The 18,940-nt window shown below is 43.9% G+C and overlaps 1 protein-coding gene across 1 annotated transcript in view; it reads right to left on the bottom strand.

Moving 5' to 3' along the window:
* Positions 1-841: 841 nt before the first annotated feature.
* HHIPL1 (HHIP like 1) overlaps positions 842-18,940 on the bottom strand; it is an 18,803-nt gene continuing 704 nt past the window's right edge. The window contains exons 3-11 of the mRNA XM_042813611.1: positions 18,709-18,940; positions 15,113-15,759; positions 13,081-13,224; positions 12,470-12,798; positions 8,935-9,061; positions 8,147-8,292; positions 6,759-6,840; positions 4,920-5,002; positions 842-2,292 (exon numbers count right to left, since the gene is read on the bottom strand). Of these exons, the coding sequence (XP_042669545.1) occupies positions 1,730-2,292; positions 4,920-5,002; positions 6,759-6,840; positions 8,147-8,292; positions 8,935-9,061; positions 12,470-12,798; positions 13,081-13,224; positions 15,113-15,759; positions 18,709-18,940 (2,353 nt within the window). The 3' untranslated portion in view covers positions 842-1,729. The remainder of the gene's footprint in view (positions 2,293-4,919; positions 5,003-6,758; positions 6,841-8,146; positions 8,293-8,934; positions 9,062-12,469; positions 12,799-13,080; positions 13,225-15,112; positions 15,760-18,708) is intronic.

The following is an 18,940-nucleotide window of genomic DNA, read 5'->3' as shown; positions in this document are numbered from 1 at the left end:
ACAAGCTCATTCCTAACAGCACTGGTGGGTTTTCTAATGAAAGCAGTAATTTGCAAAAGGTGCTTTATCTGCCTGTTCTCCCCTTTACACTTAATAAGAACTAGGGAGACAGAGCTATTTTTCTGATTGTTGGCTTTTTATAGAGATGGTATTCTTTAATATCAAAAATAATCTAATGGCTACATGGGGATTGGAACTCGATGATCCTTGGGGTCCCTTCCAACACAAGCCATTCTGTGGTTCTGTGATACATGAGAAAGTTGAGGAAAAAACTATTTATCTGTCATATGCATCAATGTAACTAACAACAGGACAAGATGTAATGGCTTTAAGTTGTGCCAGAGGAGCTGCAGTTTGGATATTTGGAAAATTTCTTCTCAGAAAGAGCGCTAGCGATTGGCACAGGCTGCCCATGGAGGTGGTGGGGTCGCGGTCCCTGGAGATGTTCAAGAGAAGGGCACACGTGTCACTGAGGGACATGACTGAGAGTGATCACAGCCATGGGTTGATGGTTAGACCAGATGATCTTCTTGGTTTTTCCAACCTTAACGATTCTACGTTTTGGGTCAGGAGGCCTCTGTTAACTTGAAATTGGGGAATTAAACATCCCCAGGAAGAGCTTTAGACACAAGGTCTTGCTTGTGGACTTGCAAAAGGCATTTTACATTTTTTCACTTCGTCTTTCTCATGTTCTTCTATGAGCAATAAAGTAGAATTTACCCTGACTATGTCAGGAATAAAAATAATAACCAGGCAAATTCTATCAAATGCAGAGAGACTACATAAGAGCACAAAATAGTGTCTCCAGTGTCTCCAAAGGTAAAAACACATTTCAGACAAATGTGGGTTGTTGTGATTTATTTTTAACATTTTTTGAAAAAGGGTAAATAATTACAGGGTTATTACCCCAGTACATTACATCCTTCATAGCTGTGAAAACTGAATGCAAAAATATGTCGTTTCACAGTGCTTGATAAAGTGGAGAACATGTACAAAGTGTCTTCTGTGTTCAACTGGGTAATGTTTCTGTTCATGTAAAAAAAGACCTGATTTTCTTTTCTCTCAGAGGAGTGTAACCTGAAGAAGGGTTTTCGAGGCAGCATGCCATAGCTTTTCCTAATTTACCTGACTGTTGCTTAGATGTAGTTATCTTTGATAATCCATAGATGTATACCAAAGTTAAGCATTACAAGAGAATCTTTTTCCTTTCAACTAGTGTGCAGAAAGTTAGCCAAAATGTCTACTTTTTATTCTGCAAAGAAAGGCACTGATTTGTGCATACTTCAGAACCACCACTGAGAGCTACAGCCAGCAAAGCAAGGAAAACAATGCAAACACCTGCAAAAGAAAGACTGAAACACAGCCACTTGGGAATTTCTTTTTCAGCCAAACATTGTGAAGCGTGGTTGTGGAATGTTGCATTTTGTATGGCAAAAGGGCAACTGTAGGTATCTGTTATCTGTAATTGAGGAGGTTTGGGTTTTCTTCTTGTAAAACACCCCCTACAAACCCATCCGTTGGCCAGGACACATTCAAGTTACCAGTGAATTTTTACTTTTTCTTTCCCTCCAAGGTATATGCATGTGGATGAAGAAAATGCCAAGATTAATTCAAATAGGTGCAGCATCCCCTAGGCAGAGAAAGCCTTCCTCAATACATACGCTGCTTTAGAGGGTCGATTAGGAAGAGGAAGTGCTCTCTGTCCCTCAGCTTTCTTCTCCAGCACCCATCACCAGTCCGCCACCTCCTCCCTGCTGCACACCACACCAGCATCCTCCTCGTGGGAGCAATTATGCGTACCAACCTCAGCGTGGGCACATTCCAGCAGTGTCTTCTCCTGCCCAGAGCACTGGACATCATCCAGAAGAATACGAAGCGAAGTCCCTTCCCCAAATTCTGCCTTCTTGCTGGCCCGCACCACATAGGGAAAGCCCAGCTGACGACACACCACAGCAGCGGCTGCTGAGCTCCAGCCATCATCGCACACCGTGCCCCACTCTCCATCAACATAGACCTCTACTCTGCCCCAGCTCCGTCCACGGCTGCCACCATCCAGCCGCACGGCCCCATTGCGGGGTTTCTTCTTCCTGCGCTGTCCCTTCCTTTCCCTTTTTCCAGGCTTGGGGCTTCGTGCTGTGGTGGGGACCAGCATCACGCTGCGGTTCACTGGGGCTTGGTCCACTCGGTCTAGAGCTGGTGTGTGGGACGTGGCAGGGTCTGGCCAGCCTCTTCTCGGGGCTTCAGTTGTGGTCTTTAGTCGGGGACGTGGTGTTGGTGTCTTCACAATGAGTTCTGTTGGAAAAAAAAAAAAGAAAAAAAACAAACCAGGAAATTATAGGTCTGTCATTCTGCAGACACTGCATTATCTTAAAGATAATGACACAAAAACAGTGCTGATTTTTGGCTGATTTAACTTTTCTCTTGGAATTTGTTTACGTGGTCCTGTTGAGAAGCAAAAAGGTTCCCGGTAAGCCCGTATTTTCATCAGTCTGCTGCTTTTAGTTAGCAGAGAGGACTGCACTGCTTAATGCCAATAAATAAGACTCTCAGGAAGGAAACATTACCCAATTTCCAAGCAGACTACTGGCAAAACTTCAGCATGGGTATTAAAGGGTCAGAGTTAGAGCTTCTCAGGTAAGAGTTCTTCGAGTCCCCTTCTCTCCTGTGGAAAGCATTTTAGAGCTGCACACTCACACACTTTTTCTGCTCTCTTCATTACTAATGACTGGATCGTTACCAGACTGAGAGCTCCGGCCTCCCCACTGTGCCAGATGCTTTATTCAGAGGAGCTGAAATCGCGAACATTCAAAATCAATTCTCTCTGGTAACTGGAATGTGCAAAAGGAACGGAGTTGCCAGGACAACACATAAAACAGGATTTGGGGTTGTTTTTTAATTCCTTATGAAAAAAAGAAAAAGAGCCTTGAACTCCAAATAGCTGAAAATTCTTTCCTGTCACAGTTTCCAGGCGTAACTGGACTTGCTTATTCACATACTCTATTTTTAACTTAAAAATAAGTTTTAGCTTGTCAGAGGGAAGCAATTCGGAATTACTCAGAATAATAATCAACTGAGCTGTGACAGTGTCCATATATTTGCAAAGCTATCACAACTTTTTTCTTCTCCTCCTTGTTTTATCCATTCTCATCAATAGTTCTGTAGTGGATTTGGGGGAAAAAATGTCCTAATAACCATTGCTCTCTAAAGACAAAACTATGCAGTGGTTCACTTTTTGAAAGAGCTTCCCAAACAATGCTATTATGAGGAAAATGGTAATTCTGGTGTGCAAAGTGTTCCCCCCTCTGGAAACTGAAGTTCTGAAGGCAAGAAGTAAATGTGAAAGTCTTAGCTGCACACACCTCAGACTCTACTACTGCCTGACCTGGCAAAGCACTCACAAATGCTGGAACTCATACAGTGGTATGCAGGACTGCACAAAAGCTAGTGGCCACTTGGGAGTGCTTTTCACCCCACTCTATCAAGTTGTTTTATGAGTTACTCTTCATCAGGCTGTTTCTTAAATACACTTCCAACAAAAGCATTCCTCAAGCTAAAGCTGGCCACATGCTTTAGTGATTCTGTCACGTTCACACAAACACCAACAAAACAACAAAATATTTACAGCTCTACCTCCTTGTTTTCATGCTCCTGAATCAAGATTTTCATGCTTGGTTTGCACCTAAATGTGAATGCAGTTGTTGAAATGCTCAGTGGAATCTCACCCACTGCTTCTGCGTTATGATGTGATGAAAACTACCTTCTAAATGAAACCACAAATTAGTTACATGTATAGTTTAAAAAAATCTGAATTTTGGACTTGCATACAGAATAATGCATAAGAAGAAACAGAGACAAAGCTGGCTGAACATGAACAAAATTAATAATGCTTTGAAATGGTGTGCACAGCTTGCAAAAGAGAATGTTTCTGCAGAAGTGCTGAGTGCTCAGGCATGTCAACAGTTAATAATCAGCCTTACATCTTGTTCCACCCTAAAGACTCAATCTTGCAAGGTGCTGAGTGCCCTCATTCCTTCATGAAGAGAAAGCTGTGCGACTCGTCAATGATTCAAATGCAGCATATCATGATGTATGTAATAAAAAATTAAATAAGAGTATCCTGACATTAAAGTTCCCACAGTAACATCAACTTCATTACAAAGTTGTTAGAGAACTGTCTAGAACACGTGTCAACAAAATACACTGGAAAAAGAAATGTGATATTGTTAAATGTAATTATGAGGATCAGATGGTGTACTTAGTTCTTCGCATTGAGTGTAAATAGCTCTTACTGCAACTTCATCTGCAGCTTCTACTGTTCCACTTTTAGCAGCACAGTACTTCATTCAGCATGAAGCAATCAAAAAGCCCTGGAGGGTTTGGATAAGCCAAAAGTTCACCTGAATGGCTGATCACACCAAGTCTTTTGTGAGCATTTGCTCATCATGTATTTTCTCTCTCCCGACTAACAATGCCTCAGACCTCATCTTGCTCAATGAGCTATTTCCCAACCCTTTAGCCATGATATCCTTCATCGCCTGAAGTGTTCCTCACTTCCTGAAGGCACTGCAAAAATCATTTGTCACTGAAAAGCACCACAGAACACAGATTCTCAATACAGAAACAGTCATGGGGAAAGCTAGTTGTTAGTAATGAAACAGTTATTATGCAGTATGGAAAAGGCAAAAAGGTACAGAAATTGCAGAGATTTCACATGCCTGGGAGAGGGGAAATATTTCCTGCCTTATGCCTTATTTGAACGAACTCCTCAGATTCAAACCAGCTGGCAAGAATTAATCTCAAAGATGCTCTGAAGCCTGCCGTTCTGGGTGGTCTCCATGCAGAGGGAGAATGCAAGCTTTGAGTTTATATTTACTGCCAGCTAACACACACCCATAATAACCAGCAACAATGACACTTACTCTCCTTTGGCACAAATTTTACAAGCTTGCTTTTTACTTTTACTGGCAGAGGCTCAACTTGGCATTTTCCTGGTGGTGCTCTCCTGTGAAAAAAGGGACACGTACAGCGCACAATTAATTCCTTTCCAGAGGCATCATGAGCCTTTGCTTCCCATTGTTCTTTTGACAAATGTAATGCTCACTGGAAAAAAAAGTCTGCTTAAGTGATCCAAATAATCTCTTACAGTAGAAAACATAATTAAACTATCACATATCTCCATTGATCAAAGTCCAAACATTCACAAGTCAGAGGAGTCCTCTGGCTGTGTTTTTGTTTGCTATTGCTGAATCCATTAAGGAAATAAAACATTGGCAGGTCCAAGCAATCCAGAAAGAGATTAATCAGACTGAAACTAAAAATCACAAAACTAGACAGGGTATGTTGAATATCTGACACAAAGGTCATACCAACGCAAGTTTTCTGGCTGTCTTCAGGGAAGCGAAATAACAGACTATTATTCATACACAAAGCCAAAACAAAAGACTTTCCCTTTTATCGTGGTTGATACAAATGTGGAAAGAAACCAGGTGGAGAATAAAGAGGTCTGCGATTTGTCACTGCCAATGACTTGTCACTTCAGAAATACCAAAAATGCATTAGTTTCAGACAGGAACTGTAAGCATCTCTGACAGAAGCTATCTCTTAGAACAACACATTACTTCGACACGAATTTGTTTGTCTTGGAAGTACAGCTCACTTCTGAGAAGTTGCATCCAGTTTATAACCACTTTTTGCTATGAAAGCTGGTTCTTAATCGCAGCCTTCTTCAGAGGTTTTCAAAAATGCACGATGCATGCATTTGGAGGATATTACTCCTTTGTAATTAGGCTTGTTTGTATTTGCATTTCTGTGGAAGGCAATGAGTTCCTCTCTCAGTTCAGGCATAGGGACATCATATTTCCTACTTTAATTATTTTTCCTGTGAACTCATTCGTATTGCTACATTCTACAGACTGTATCAACTTGTTTTTAAACTTGTGATTTGCCTTTTGACTTCTGCTTTTTCATTTTTGCAAAGGTTGCGTAATACAAGCCTCTTTCTATGCAGTTTACAGGAACTATTCCACAGCATTAGCTAATGGAAAATGCTCCTGACAGAGGAGGAGACAGAGGAATACAGGCAACAGCACTGAGGTCTGTTTAAGCTTGAGGTCTCTTTCCAACATAAAAATAGAAAATCAGTTTGGTTCAGGAGAATACTCAAATAGCTAAAGCGGTATATCAAACTTATTTGAAAAATGAAAGTGAAGGAATGGGTTGCCAAGGAGGTTGTGGATACCCCATCCCTGGAGGCATTCAAGGCCAGGCTGGATGTGGCTCTGGGCAGCCTGGTCTGGTGGTTGGCGACCTGCACATAGCAGGGGGGGTTGAAACTCAATGATCACTGAGGTCCTTTCCAACCCAGGCCATTCTATGATTCTGTGATTCTTACAAAGTCTCTTTCCACATATCTAGCTAAAAATATTTCAGTTTATTTAGTTTACCCAATAATAGTACTGTTTAAAAAACAGGAAATTGGAAAAAACAGTGTAAGTCTCCCCACAAAACACATCTATTCCCTGCCTTACTCAGTTTCATATACAAGAGCATGGGATCCAGAAGAGATGATGACAGTTTGATTCCTTGTCCAAGCCATTTTCCCTCTTAAAATACACAACAAAGAATGCACTTTTTTGACATGCTTTGTTTTGTTGTCTTTCTGCCCTGTCCAAGCGCACACTGCAGGATCACCCCTGGCCACACGGGGCACCTGGACACACAGCACCAAGCTCAGGCTTAGCAGCAAGCGCATCCCCTACCTGGAGGTGTCCACCACTTTGTACACCACCCCGTGTGGGGCCGTGGCACTTGGTACGCCAGTAGACATGAAGTAAAGTTCTCCTAGGAAAAAAAAACCACACACAGCCATGAAATCTCCCCATGGAGTCCATTGGCACTCGCAAGTTGGAGAGCATCAGGGAACGATGAGACTTGAGAGAGAGAGAGGTCTGGCTGCTGGAACAAACAGTGCAACGGGGTTGAAATGAGTGTTCGCCTGCATTCCAGTGGCAAAAAATAAATTCAGTGAGAAACAAGTTTTACATTTCATCATTAAACATTATTTTGACTGATTTCTACTGCATGTTTAGCTGTCCCGGCCTTAGTTGTCACCTCGGTCAAATCTGCATCCTTTAACTCCACTAGTGCAAAACAGTCAAACTCTCAATTCCTTCTGTTGAAATGAAAGGGCATTAAGACTGTTCACACTGCCTCACTCCTTTGGGGTGAATTACACGAGACCAAAATTCTGCTTTTGCTTTCTCACAAAGTGAGGTGTACCTCACACGAAAGGCATTTGGATTTGTGACAGCTCTGTCAAGCTGCATGGGTAGAGCTCGACCTTCAGCCAAACAATTTCCATCACCATTTACTTGATGTGTTTTCTCTTAACTGCATTTCCATCCCCCTCTTCCTGCTGTGCAGGAGGGGCCAGGACAAGCAGCCCTCACAGGCACTCTCCCTCCACATCCCATATTTCTTTCCTGGGAATTACCAGGCAGAAATATGTCTGTGCGATCCATACAGCATGCAGGCTGTCACACATGCATCCCACAGACAGCACGGTGCCTAGAGTGCCCCCAGCATGCCAGGGGATGGGGCTGCTGGTTTTTGAGAATGCAATGATGTGGTGCCCCCACCACATCAACACATCCACTGCTCCAGCTGGATTAATATTCATCAGAGCAGCAGCCCCCAGAATAACTGCTTCCATGAAGAAAAGCTTGCTAAGATTAATTGTGTGGTAAATCTGTAAAACATGGCTGCCTGCATGCCGAAGAGGTACAGGAGAAAAAAGTTCTCTCTAGAGAAAGAAAACTCACTCAACTGCTATTACCAATTTCCATTATAACAAGACAAGAAAAAGGCAAAGGGCTGCCTCTCAGAACAGACTCCTGCCTGAGTTTCCAGCTGCCTTTATTATACTTTCTTAAGCCATGTAATTCTTATTTAAGGTGATGTATCTTTCTCGTCACAGCACTGCAGATCAGCTGCACATTCTATGAATGTTAGACATAAAAGAAAACGGATTTTAACTCTCAAATCATAAAACACCAAATTCTAAACTTTTGAGCTAATCCTCAATTTGGATGGTTTTTACTGCCGTGATAAAACAGAAAAGCACAAGTGATATAAGTCAAATAATTACCTGCTTCATCTTCAGCAAAAGAAATTACGTATTGGTAATAGTTATTGATGAGCCCGGGGAACATGCAGGTTTGTCCTGTCCCCATACAGATTTCACTGTACTGCCACTCTCCAGTAGTATGATCCTCCTTCAAAGACATCAGGCGTCTGTGAAGCAAAAGGAAAATCAAAACCCTAAAATTTGCACAAAACAATCAAGAAAATTATTTATGAACATTCTCTAGGAAACGTGAGGGGATATTTAATGCTTCCTGCCCATGTTAGCAGAAGTATGAACTGCAGCTCATCCAAGTAATAAAGAATTGCTGAGGTCAAAACACTTGTATTAATCACGCATGCATCCCTGGTCTTTCAGGGGTAAGACAAGCACTTGGAGAAAGCATAGGCAAGAATTTAAGGGATTCTACTGGACTTTAAAAAATATATATCTTTGGTTTGTGCAAATGCTACACCAAAGGTTTGCGGAAATTTAGAGATATTTTTTTAGGATGCATTAGCACGCTTTTGTACACCACTTTTAGTATTTTAAGTGAGCACCATATCATTGCTCCGATATTTGTACTGACACAATGTGAACCAGTGACATCAACAGTTGCTGGCATGAAGTCACGTTTCTACACAGCAGCATGGAGTAGAAGCTGTACAAAATATGCCACGTGAGCCATCTGCCACAAGCAGCACACAGCAGCAGATAGCAGCCAGTAGCAGATACATTTGCAGGCAGGCATAGCATTACTGAAGGATTTTGGCTAAGGGTACAGCTCAGTAAGCATCTGAATATTCACTTACCCACTCATAAAATCACCAAATATGTATAAGCCATTCAGGTTTGGAAACTCACAGCCTCGATAGACATAGCCTCCTGTAACAGATTTCCCCATTTTGTGTGGATATGCATAGATTGGAAGCACATCATCTGTAAAGAGAATAGGTGCATGGCTTACCTTGTGTTTCAAATGATGTAGATTAGTTGTTTCTGCATGACACAATGAGGTTTCCCTTGAATACCTTCTAACCAAAGGAAGTGCTGATGAAGCCAAATCTGTGTTGATTCTCACTTCTTCAGAACCATATTTGATACCCCCATCTAACTGGCTGTGCTAACCAGGACAAGCCAGCTCAGGGCTAGTATCACACTACCAATATAAGAGAAATTCCTGATAAACTTGAATGCCCTCCATCCTCTAGACACCTGACCATTCATCTGAGACAAGACTCTCCTTCCATAACCAGGCTCTGTTAGTGCTGCTTCTTGCCAATTTCTCAACAGCTTCCCTATGAATTTGCAGGCTGCTTTCAGAGATACTCATCTATGCAGAAGCTGCTTGCCTAGTGCAATTGTGTTTCACTGGTGAAAGGCAAAAAAAAAGAGACAGGTGACTCCAGACTGCAGGCACTGATGAAAAGATATGTCAGATGTCAGCATGAATAGCATGTGCTTTTACGAAATGGGGGAACTTAACCTGAAGGGGCATCAAATATTTATGGTATAGCACTGTCAAGATGTAGTGCTGGCAGATTCACTGTAAAATGTAAGGTAAAACACAAGTCAGGGACAAAACAGAGGCAGATGACTTGATTTTGAAGTCAGACACTTCTTTGTTCTCCTTTTTCCCTTTTGAAACTCATGGTCCATCCTTGCACCCCTCTTCTTCCTCATAGCCTTCCTCCCTTTCTGTATCAGCAAACCTGGCAGCTGCACAGCAGCAGTATTTCATATGAGGCAGGTGCTTCCTAAGCTTACACTGTTCTTACCACTGTACAGGGGCTGCGACATTTCACTGTGCTAACAAAAGGGTCTCTAAAAGCAACACAAATTGTTCTGAGTCCCTGGAGACCTCAGTAAGTGCTCACCAAGAACACTTGCAGAGGTGCTATCACACAGACAGCACTAAAGGGGCTCTCTGACAACTGCTTCAGCTAAGGAGGTGCAAAAACCCTGCTCCAGGCTTTCAGAAGTTTTATAAAGAAACACTTATGTGCTCCCACTGTACTTGTAGCTATGCTAATAAACAGGAGGTTTAACACATAAAAGGGAAAAAACTAGAATCTCAGACAGTGCAAGTCAGTGCCAGTACCTGGATCTGTGTGGAGACTTCAGCACAAGACGTGTTCCAGATCAGACCTTGCAACACAATGCACTGGCTTCACACACACACACACACACACACACACACACACACACACACACACCAGGGTTTAGTCAGCCAGCAAATCACAGAATCACAGAATCACAGAATCACCCGGGTTGGAAGGGACCTCAAGGATCATGTAGTTCCAACCCCCCTGCCTAGCAGGGCCACCAAACACACACATTCAGATCAGGTTGCCCAGGACCCTGTCCAACCTGGCCTTAAACACATCCAAGGACGGGGCATCCACAACCTCCCTGGGCAGCCCGTTCCAGGGCCTAACCACTCTCCTTGTATAGAACTTCCCCCTAACATCCAACCTAAATCTTCCCTCCTTCAACTTCGATCCATTTCCCCTAGTCCTGCTGTTGTCAGCCCTTTTGAAGAGTTTACTCCCCTCGTGGGTGTAGGTTCCCTTCAGGTATTGATAGGCTGCAATGAGGTCACCCCGCAGCCTTCTCTTCTCCAGGCTGAACAAGCCCAACTCCCTCAGCCTGTCCTCATAGGGGAGGTGCTCCAGCCCCCTGATCATCTTAGTCGCCCTCCTCTGGACCCTTTCCAAAATCTCAATGTCTTTCTTGTACTGAGGGCTCCACACCTGGACACAGTACTCCAGATGGGGCCTCACAAGAGCCGAGTAGAGAGGGACGATCACCTCCCTGTCCCTGCTGACCACCCCTCTCCTGATGGAGCCCAGGATCCCATTTGCCTTTCGAGCTGCCAGAGCGCACTGCTGGCTCATGTTCAGTCTCTCGTCCATCAGGACCCCCAGGTCCTTCTCTGCCGAGCTGCTCTCAAGGACCGCTCCTCCCAGCCTGTACGGGTGCCTGGGGTTCTTCCGGCCCAAATGCAAAACCTTGCACTTTGCCGTGTTGAACCTCATTAGGTTCACCCGAGCCCAGCCCTCCAGCCTGTCGAGGTCCCTCTGAATGGCATCCCTTCCTTCCACCGTATCGACTGCACCACTCAGCTTGGTGTCGTCAGCAAACTTGCTGAGGGTGCACTCAATTCCCTCATCGATGTCATTAATAAAGATGTTAAAGAGCACCGGTCCCAAGACAGACCCTTGGGGGACACCACTTGTTACCGGCCTCCACCTGGACATAGAGCCATTGACCACCACCCTCTGTCTACGGCCTTTCAACCAGTTTCTTACCCATCGGGTCGTCCACCCATCAAATCCACTTCCCTCCAATTTGGAGATGAGGATGTGGTGGGGGACCATGTCAAAGGCCTTGCTCAGGTCCAGGTAAATGACATCGGTCGCCTTCCCTTCGTCCACCAATGCCGTCACTCCATCATAGAAGGCCACAAGATTAGTTAGGCATGACCTTCCTTTGGTGAAGCCGTGCTGGCTGTCTCGGATCACATTCTCATTCTTTATGTGATCGAGCATGTTGTCCAGGAGGATCCGTTCCATGATCTTCCCAGGCACGGAGGTGAGACTCACCGGCCTGTAGTTCCCCGGGTCCTCCCTGCTCCCCTTCTTGTATATGGGAGTGACGTGACCCTTCCTCCAGTCATCCGGGACCTCACCTGACAGCCACGACTTCTCAAATATGATGGAGAGCGGCTCGGCAACCACCTCAGCCAGCTCCTTCAGGACCCTGGGATGCAAGCCATCCGGCCCCATAGACTTGAATTGAATTCATTCAGTCTAATACCTTAATTCAAGTTTGAAAAGTAAAAAGAAATTATGGTTTTGATTTTTGGCACAGCTAGAAGAAATACAAACAAAATGTACATTCAGTTACCTGCAAAGCAGCGTGCATACTGGATGGTCAACTTACAGAATTCGTTATTTTGTGGGGGATTTTTTGTTTGTTTGTTTGCTTGTTTTTAAAGAAGGACACTAGTAGTGAAATTATTTTTCCTTCTGCAGGAAAGCTTATTTGATGTGGAAAATATTAAATTCTCCCCCCAAATCAAGGAATCTCTAGAATATTTGACTAACTATACTGCCAAGGAAAGCAACAGCTAGGACATTTCATTTGTCTCCTAATTCAAAAAATGATGACCTCTGGACTTCCAGGATTTATCCCCAAGTCAGTTTCCATCCTAGACTGAGAGCACATAGCCTTTCATAGTGCTTTCAGTCAAGCAGCCAGGCTTTGAAGGCAGGAATTAAAATTGACAGTGCTGAATAGTGCACAGTGTGAGAGGCACGTAATTTCAAGAGAGCGTATATTTACCCAGTGAAGAATTGACGCAAAGCTTTTTATCATAACAGCTGAATCCCTCCCTCGCCCTCCAGCCGTAGTTCTTCCCCTTCTCTACAATGTCGATCTCTTCATATTTGTTCTGTCCTACATCCCCACAGAAGAGACGCCCCTTCCCTTCCTTCGTATCAGGCTCTCCCCTGTCGAATGAGCAGCGCCACATATTCCTCACTCCGTAGGCATAGACCTCAGGTCGAGCCTGTGGGTCATCAACGAAGGGGTTGTCCGGGGGGATCCTGTACACAGGCCCCCGCTCATTGTTGTTCACGTCGATCCGCAGCACTTTGCCCAGCAGTGCTGATCTGTATTGGGAGAAGAAAGGAAAAGGGAAATAAAATTAGATCGCAGTTCAACAGACATTCTCATTTAGATACATATACATGTATTTATATATATATTTGTATATATATTTTTTAAAGAGAACACAAGACTTTCCATGGGAGGTGTGCACAAACATCAGCGCAGCATCAGAGAAAAAGTAAACTCTGGACAGAAAACAGCCCAAATTTTGCCTCCCCCAATTGCTTGCCTTAATCTAAGGGCAGCAGAAGGGACAGGTGATACAAAGTTTTAGGGGCTCATACTTGTTCTGGGCGTTTCCAAAGGTCCCAAAAGGATCTCCAGCCATGCCTCCATCTCCAGTAAATATATAGAGATAACCATCATCACCAAAGAGCAGCTCTCCTCCATTATGGTTGGAAGCTGGTTCTTCTATTTCCAGAATTATCCTAATTGAAAACAGGAATAATGCATTACCTATTGCACAAGTTGTAAGAAAAAGGCAGAGTAATACCCACCCGGTGTTGTTCTTGAGACACAGAAATGGCTGCAGGTCAGCTTTGGTGCATATTCTTCCATACTGAATCTTGCTTAAGCTTAACTTTTCTACCATCATATTATTCAGACATATTTTCCAGATTACAAAAACACCAAATTGTGTAATAAGGAAAATCTGAGAAATTACGTGGCAGAAGATTTTTGTAATTATACTTCTGCTCTGATTCTTCCTTCCTCCTTGTTGGTTTTTTTTGTTTTTTTTTGTTTTTTTCTTCTCAGCTCAAATCAGACCGCAAACCATGAGGGAAAGGACTCCATCTCTGCATCTGTACAGCACTTGGCACAATCCTGACAGGCGCTTTCAAGGCGACCTAAGACTTTCTGAACATTACGTAATATAGCTAAATGCTTAAAAAGAAAAGGATCCTTAAAGGGGAATTACATACACAGGGCATCAGGAACTTCAAGAACTGTAAAAGCAGTACCACCATCCGATTAGCATCCTGACAAAGCAAACATTATTCAAGTCAGTACCCTCAACTTCATTTTAAAGCCTGAGCAGCTCTTACTTTTATCTTTTTGGTTTTGGGTTTTTTTTTGGTTTTTGGTTGTTTTCTTTTTTTTTTTTTGCTGCTTTCTGTTTGCTTGTTTTTAATGCAGCTGGCCTCTCTTTCTTAATAAGAAAAGGCCAAAGTTATGAAAATATAACTTTAAAGAAAGGTAAAGCCAGGAACACAAGCAGGAGATTCCCAGGTGTAACAAAGCTTTCTTTACTTCAGTTTCCAGGGATTTCTCTCAACTACCCAAAGAAACCTCTCAGGATGAAGTCTGGGAGAGACGTGCCTGCACAAGCACAACAGGACCACAGGTTTGTCTTACTAAGCTTTCACTATACTAACCAATGGCTACATGAGCACAGAAAGAGTTACAAGTACAGAGCTTGATGTTTTTTTAACAAAACAGCTGAGAGGCCTTGACATCTGCAGGCTTAAACTACTGAACCAGTCAACAAAGCCCATAATACAGTGTAATAAAGTAAAAATCTCAAAATTAACTCTATTCAAGGTCTTCTTCAAACAGGGGATCAGTCACATGGTTCTGCAGCAGGTTATAAATCCATTAACTGTCTTCAGAAACAAACCTTTAATTATGTGTGTATTAATGTGGATCAGCTGCAGGGTCAGACTCAAATTAATTGTCCTATCAAAATACTCTCAGTAATAGCATAGTTATTTACACTTTATTTAATTTGATGCTCAATTTGTAACATCATATGGTCAAGTTCTCATTCAGATTAAAAAAAAAAAAATCATGGGATCAAATTCATTTTGGTGCAATATCATCAGGTTTGTTTCTAGTAATTTTGGGAACCTTTAGCTTTGAAATGAATTTCACTCATGCATTGCAGAAGTCTATCACAAAGGAAAATCAATAAACCAAAACATTAACTGTAAGTAATGTTCTTTCAGAGTTCAGTTAAAACTTCTGACATACTGGAATTAAGAATCATGAATATTCTGTTCTAAGTACTTGTAGTTTACCCACAGAGGACACCTGTATTCACTGTGTCAGTATGCTAGGACTGAAATTTGGCTACCTTCATAGGATCATAAAGTGGTTTGGGTTGGAAGGGATCTTTCAAGTTCATCTAGATCCAACCCCTCTGCTGTAGGCAGGGATACCTCCCACTAGACCTGGTTGCTCAAAGCCCCATCACCTGGCCAACACACTGGAATACAAGAACAATATTGAGCTAAATAAGCTTTATTTGTTAGTAAGCCTTAAAAACACACAAGCTGTCTTCTGAGATCTTAAAGACATTAAAGGTGCGTACAGTACCTTTCAGAACCATGGTCCACAGTATTCATGTCACCAGAAGAAATTCTGAACTCACTGATTCGGATTCTCTCTTCATAACGAACTTCAACTGAATAGTAGACATACACTTTACCAGTAAATTTGAATTTAGGATGGAAGACAATACCTAGAAAACCTCTCTCGTCTCCTTCCCAAGGTGAGGTAAGCACGGCTTCACTGATGTTTAGAAAAGGTTTTTCAAGCCTGGACCGGTCAGGGAGGTAGGCCCACACCAGGCCAACCTGCTCAGCGATGAAGAAGCGATGGGTGCCGTCGTTGGCGTGCACCATTGCAACGGGATTGCGCAGCCCGTTGGCCACCTCCGCGAGGCAGAGCTGGAGGCAGCCCTCTGCATCAGCGGTCACCAACCCCAGGTTTTGGTTGAGGTTCTCATTAGCCAGCAGGTGTGGGAAACAGTAATCTGTGTCCTCCAGGGACAGGTAGCGGCAGAATTTTGCCATGTTGTTCTCCAGTGCAATTAACTCCTGGTCTGTAGAGAGATAGCGAAAAATGGACCGGCATTTTTGCCATACTTGCTGACAATAGTCCTGGCAAAGTCCTGGTATGGTCCGCACAGGGGTGGAGGGATCCTCAGCATCGTACAAGTGAGCTGCATATGGAGAGCATTCCTAGAAAGAAACAGAAAACGCCTCAAGCCATTTGTGGATCAGATTTAAAACAGCTGAGCAGCAACACTAATCGGAGGAATTTCACCTTAATTACAACATATGTTATGGTTTATTCTGAAGATATATTAAGAGAGGAAAAGATCTCAGAAAGTGGGTTTAGCTTAGCATTCACAAAAATGATCTTCAGTGTTTCTGGTGAAAGCTGGCTCCTACAAGCTTCTCATGTACGTACGCATTTATCCCAACCATAGCACTAACTCAAGAAAACCAATGATGACACACATCTTGCTGTATCGCCTTAGCAGGATGGACTGGAAAAAAAGCATTTCTATACTGGATGCTCTGACTATGAGATACAGAGCGGGTTCACCACAGCACAGCAGTGACACAAGGAGTTAGCTGGGAAGATTCAAGCCATTGCAAGGCTTGGGTTGGAAAGGACCTTACAGATCATCTCGTTCCTGCATCTGCACACAGGATCTCTGAGCATAGACATTTGATGTATCTGGCTCAAAGAGGTCAAAATGCATCCCACTCTGACTACACTGGTCACTAAGCTCAGGTATTGGGTTTTCAGACAGAGATCACAAGACGGCCATAATCCAGGCAAACCCCTAAATCCCAAGAAGGGCTGCAGGACAGCCCTAATTTAGGGAAAGTGAATCCTTGGAGGTCTAAGGACTGACTCAAATCTGCATACTCTGTATTTTCCACTACAAGAACTCCTCCAGAGAAATGCATTTTCTTTCTTCGTCACTGCAACCCAGTAAAATGGTCTGTAAATCACAGACTGACCAAAGTGACTCAGTTCTGATTTGTAAGAGTTTTTCCACGTATTAAACACATAATATTTTCCAGTTTCAGCGCATCTTCCCAATAGGCATCTCTAAAGTGCTCTCCAAATAACTTAACATGACTTAGTGAATGCTCAGATATTTTTATAGGGTAGATAAATAACTGAGGCAAGAAAGGCAAGAAGAGAAACTATCCTTCCTGAATACATTCTGCATTGTTTAATTCCTGGGTGGCATTGCTTCCAAGTAAAATCAACTTAGTTAAAAAAAATCAACCTATAAGCAGTTAAATTCTAATGCAGATTACGGTGCTATTCAATAGCTGAAAAGGCATAAGATCCAGAATACTGATGTATTTAAATTAGCTGATAAGTGCACACAATATTTTTTATTTTATTTTCTATTACATGCCACAATTAATGGAAAGACCGTACAACAGATCATTAGCTTTCCCCTCATAATGTCAAGCTATTCAATGCAAAATGAAGGTTTTTATGCCTTCAAATGAGAAGCAATTAACATGGTAAAAAGGAGATTGCACATGACTTAGAAATGACAGGCAGATGTGATAACAGCACTCAGCTCTGTTACATGAACATGAAGAGGTGTGCCAGGGACAGAAAACAGCTGCAGTGTTTGCTGGTGTTGTTTTCATGATGAAAATTTAGCCTAAGAAAACTAATTTAAGCAAGAGAATTAGGACAAGGCCTGTATCAGAGCTGCTTTCCTTTCTGCCTTTGGATTTCACACTCTGGAAAAGGAGACACCAAGATGTATTTGGTTCTCTGAAAGCCTGCTTTGAGAAAGCAGCAAGAATGTCAGAATTAAGGATTGCACAGAGGTACAACTTCCCTGCTCCTGTCACCACAGGTTGCTCAAGTACAAGAAGAAACACTTGTCAAAATAATCTGATTACATTTGAGAGAAATCACAAACTGTGAGCAGAAAGGGACAGAAGTGTGCTGAATAATTCACAGAAAACCTTTTATTAATTCAGGTAGAGGCCGTAAGTTTCATGTATGGTGAATAAGTGAAAGCAGTGCTCTGGAACAATCGCAGTGCCTGAACTCCCACGTTGCGCTTGTGCGGCCATTTGTAGCCGTGTCTCAGGCCGGTGGTGCACCGAGCTCATTAGAACATTTCAGTGAATCATTTTCTGCATGTTGAGAGATTTCACCACTTCTGAACAAATTTTCAACAGCCAGGTTTCTGACGTACGCAGGAGACAGAAAGAGCACTTAGTGGGCACTGCCAACTACTAGTCTCCAACCTGCAAATGGTCTGTTGGATGCTGCCTGTCTCAGGAACATATTCAAAGGTTTTTGCTTTCAGTACAATTTGGGATGAAATGAAAGTCAAATCTGTAGAAGGCTGTTATAGGAAAGGGTCGCCTTTCTCTTCACAGTTTTAGCAACATAAATATTCCCCAGAAAACGCTACAAGCAGGATTTCTGGTCAGCCACTCTGATCCCATCTGAACATGGCAGACTGGGCTCTGCTGCCTGAATTAATTTCAGATTTACATTGACACAGCACACAGAGCTGCTACTATTCTGTCCCGGGGGCATTTTCATAGACACGAGGCCACGGCCAATGATAGGGCTGGACACTTTGCTCTGTACAATGTGTGATCATCCCGCTACCATATCCAGCTCCAGAACAGCCGCCCCAGTGAGAATCTCCCAGCCAGAGGTTTCTTGGCCTCATTGTCAGGCATCACATCAGGACTGCTGACACCTGGACGGCGCACGTCAGGGTGCTGTGACCCTGCACAGAGAGACACCTGACGCTGTGGGGAACAAGGAGTGTGTTTTGTAGCTGGGGGTTTTCCAGGTACAGACCCCTGGGAGACGTAACTGTCCACACCCCCACCTTTCAGAGCGCCACTGCTGCTATGTTAGATCAGATCCAGAGGCCAAGAAGCCCAGAGCAACCTGGCGAGGGGCAGCTGCTGCTGACGGATCCAGGGTGCGCACGTGGGCTGACAGCCCCATTCCCGGCACGGTGAGCAGCGCTGCCCCGGGTCACGCGGCGCCGTGCCAATGCTGGTGCGCCCGCGGCCGCGCCGACACCCCGAGCACCCCGCGTGGACCGGCGCAGCCACGCCTGAAGCGCCCAGACGAGGGCTGATGCCGCGGAGCCGAAGCCCCCTCACCTGGCAGAGCAAGTCCTGCAGGTGCCCGGCGCAGGCGGAGTACGTGGGCCCGTCCAGGTGTGCGCTGAGGCGATAGAAGCGCTGGAGGAGCGCCCGGTCGCGCCTCGAGTCGCAGCAGCCGAAGGCGCCGTAGCGCCGGCAGAAGGCGAGGGCCCGCGGCGGCCGGAACGGCGGCTTGAAGTCCAGGCACTGCGGGTGCGGCCGGCCCGCGTCCGGGCCCAGCGCCGCCGCC

This window comes from Centrocercus urophasianus, unplaced genomic scaffold (assembly GCF_019232065.1).
Source record: "Centrocercus urophasianus isolate 14NV4802_14NV808 unplaced genomic scaffold, USGS_Curo_1.0 seq_14, whole genome shotgun sequence".
Classification (NCBI taxonomy): Eukaryota; Metazoa; Chordata; class Aves; order Galliformes; family Phasianidae; genus Centrocercus; species Centrocercus urophasianus.
This window is presented reverse-complemented; position numbering and strand designations above follow the sequence as displayed.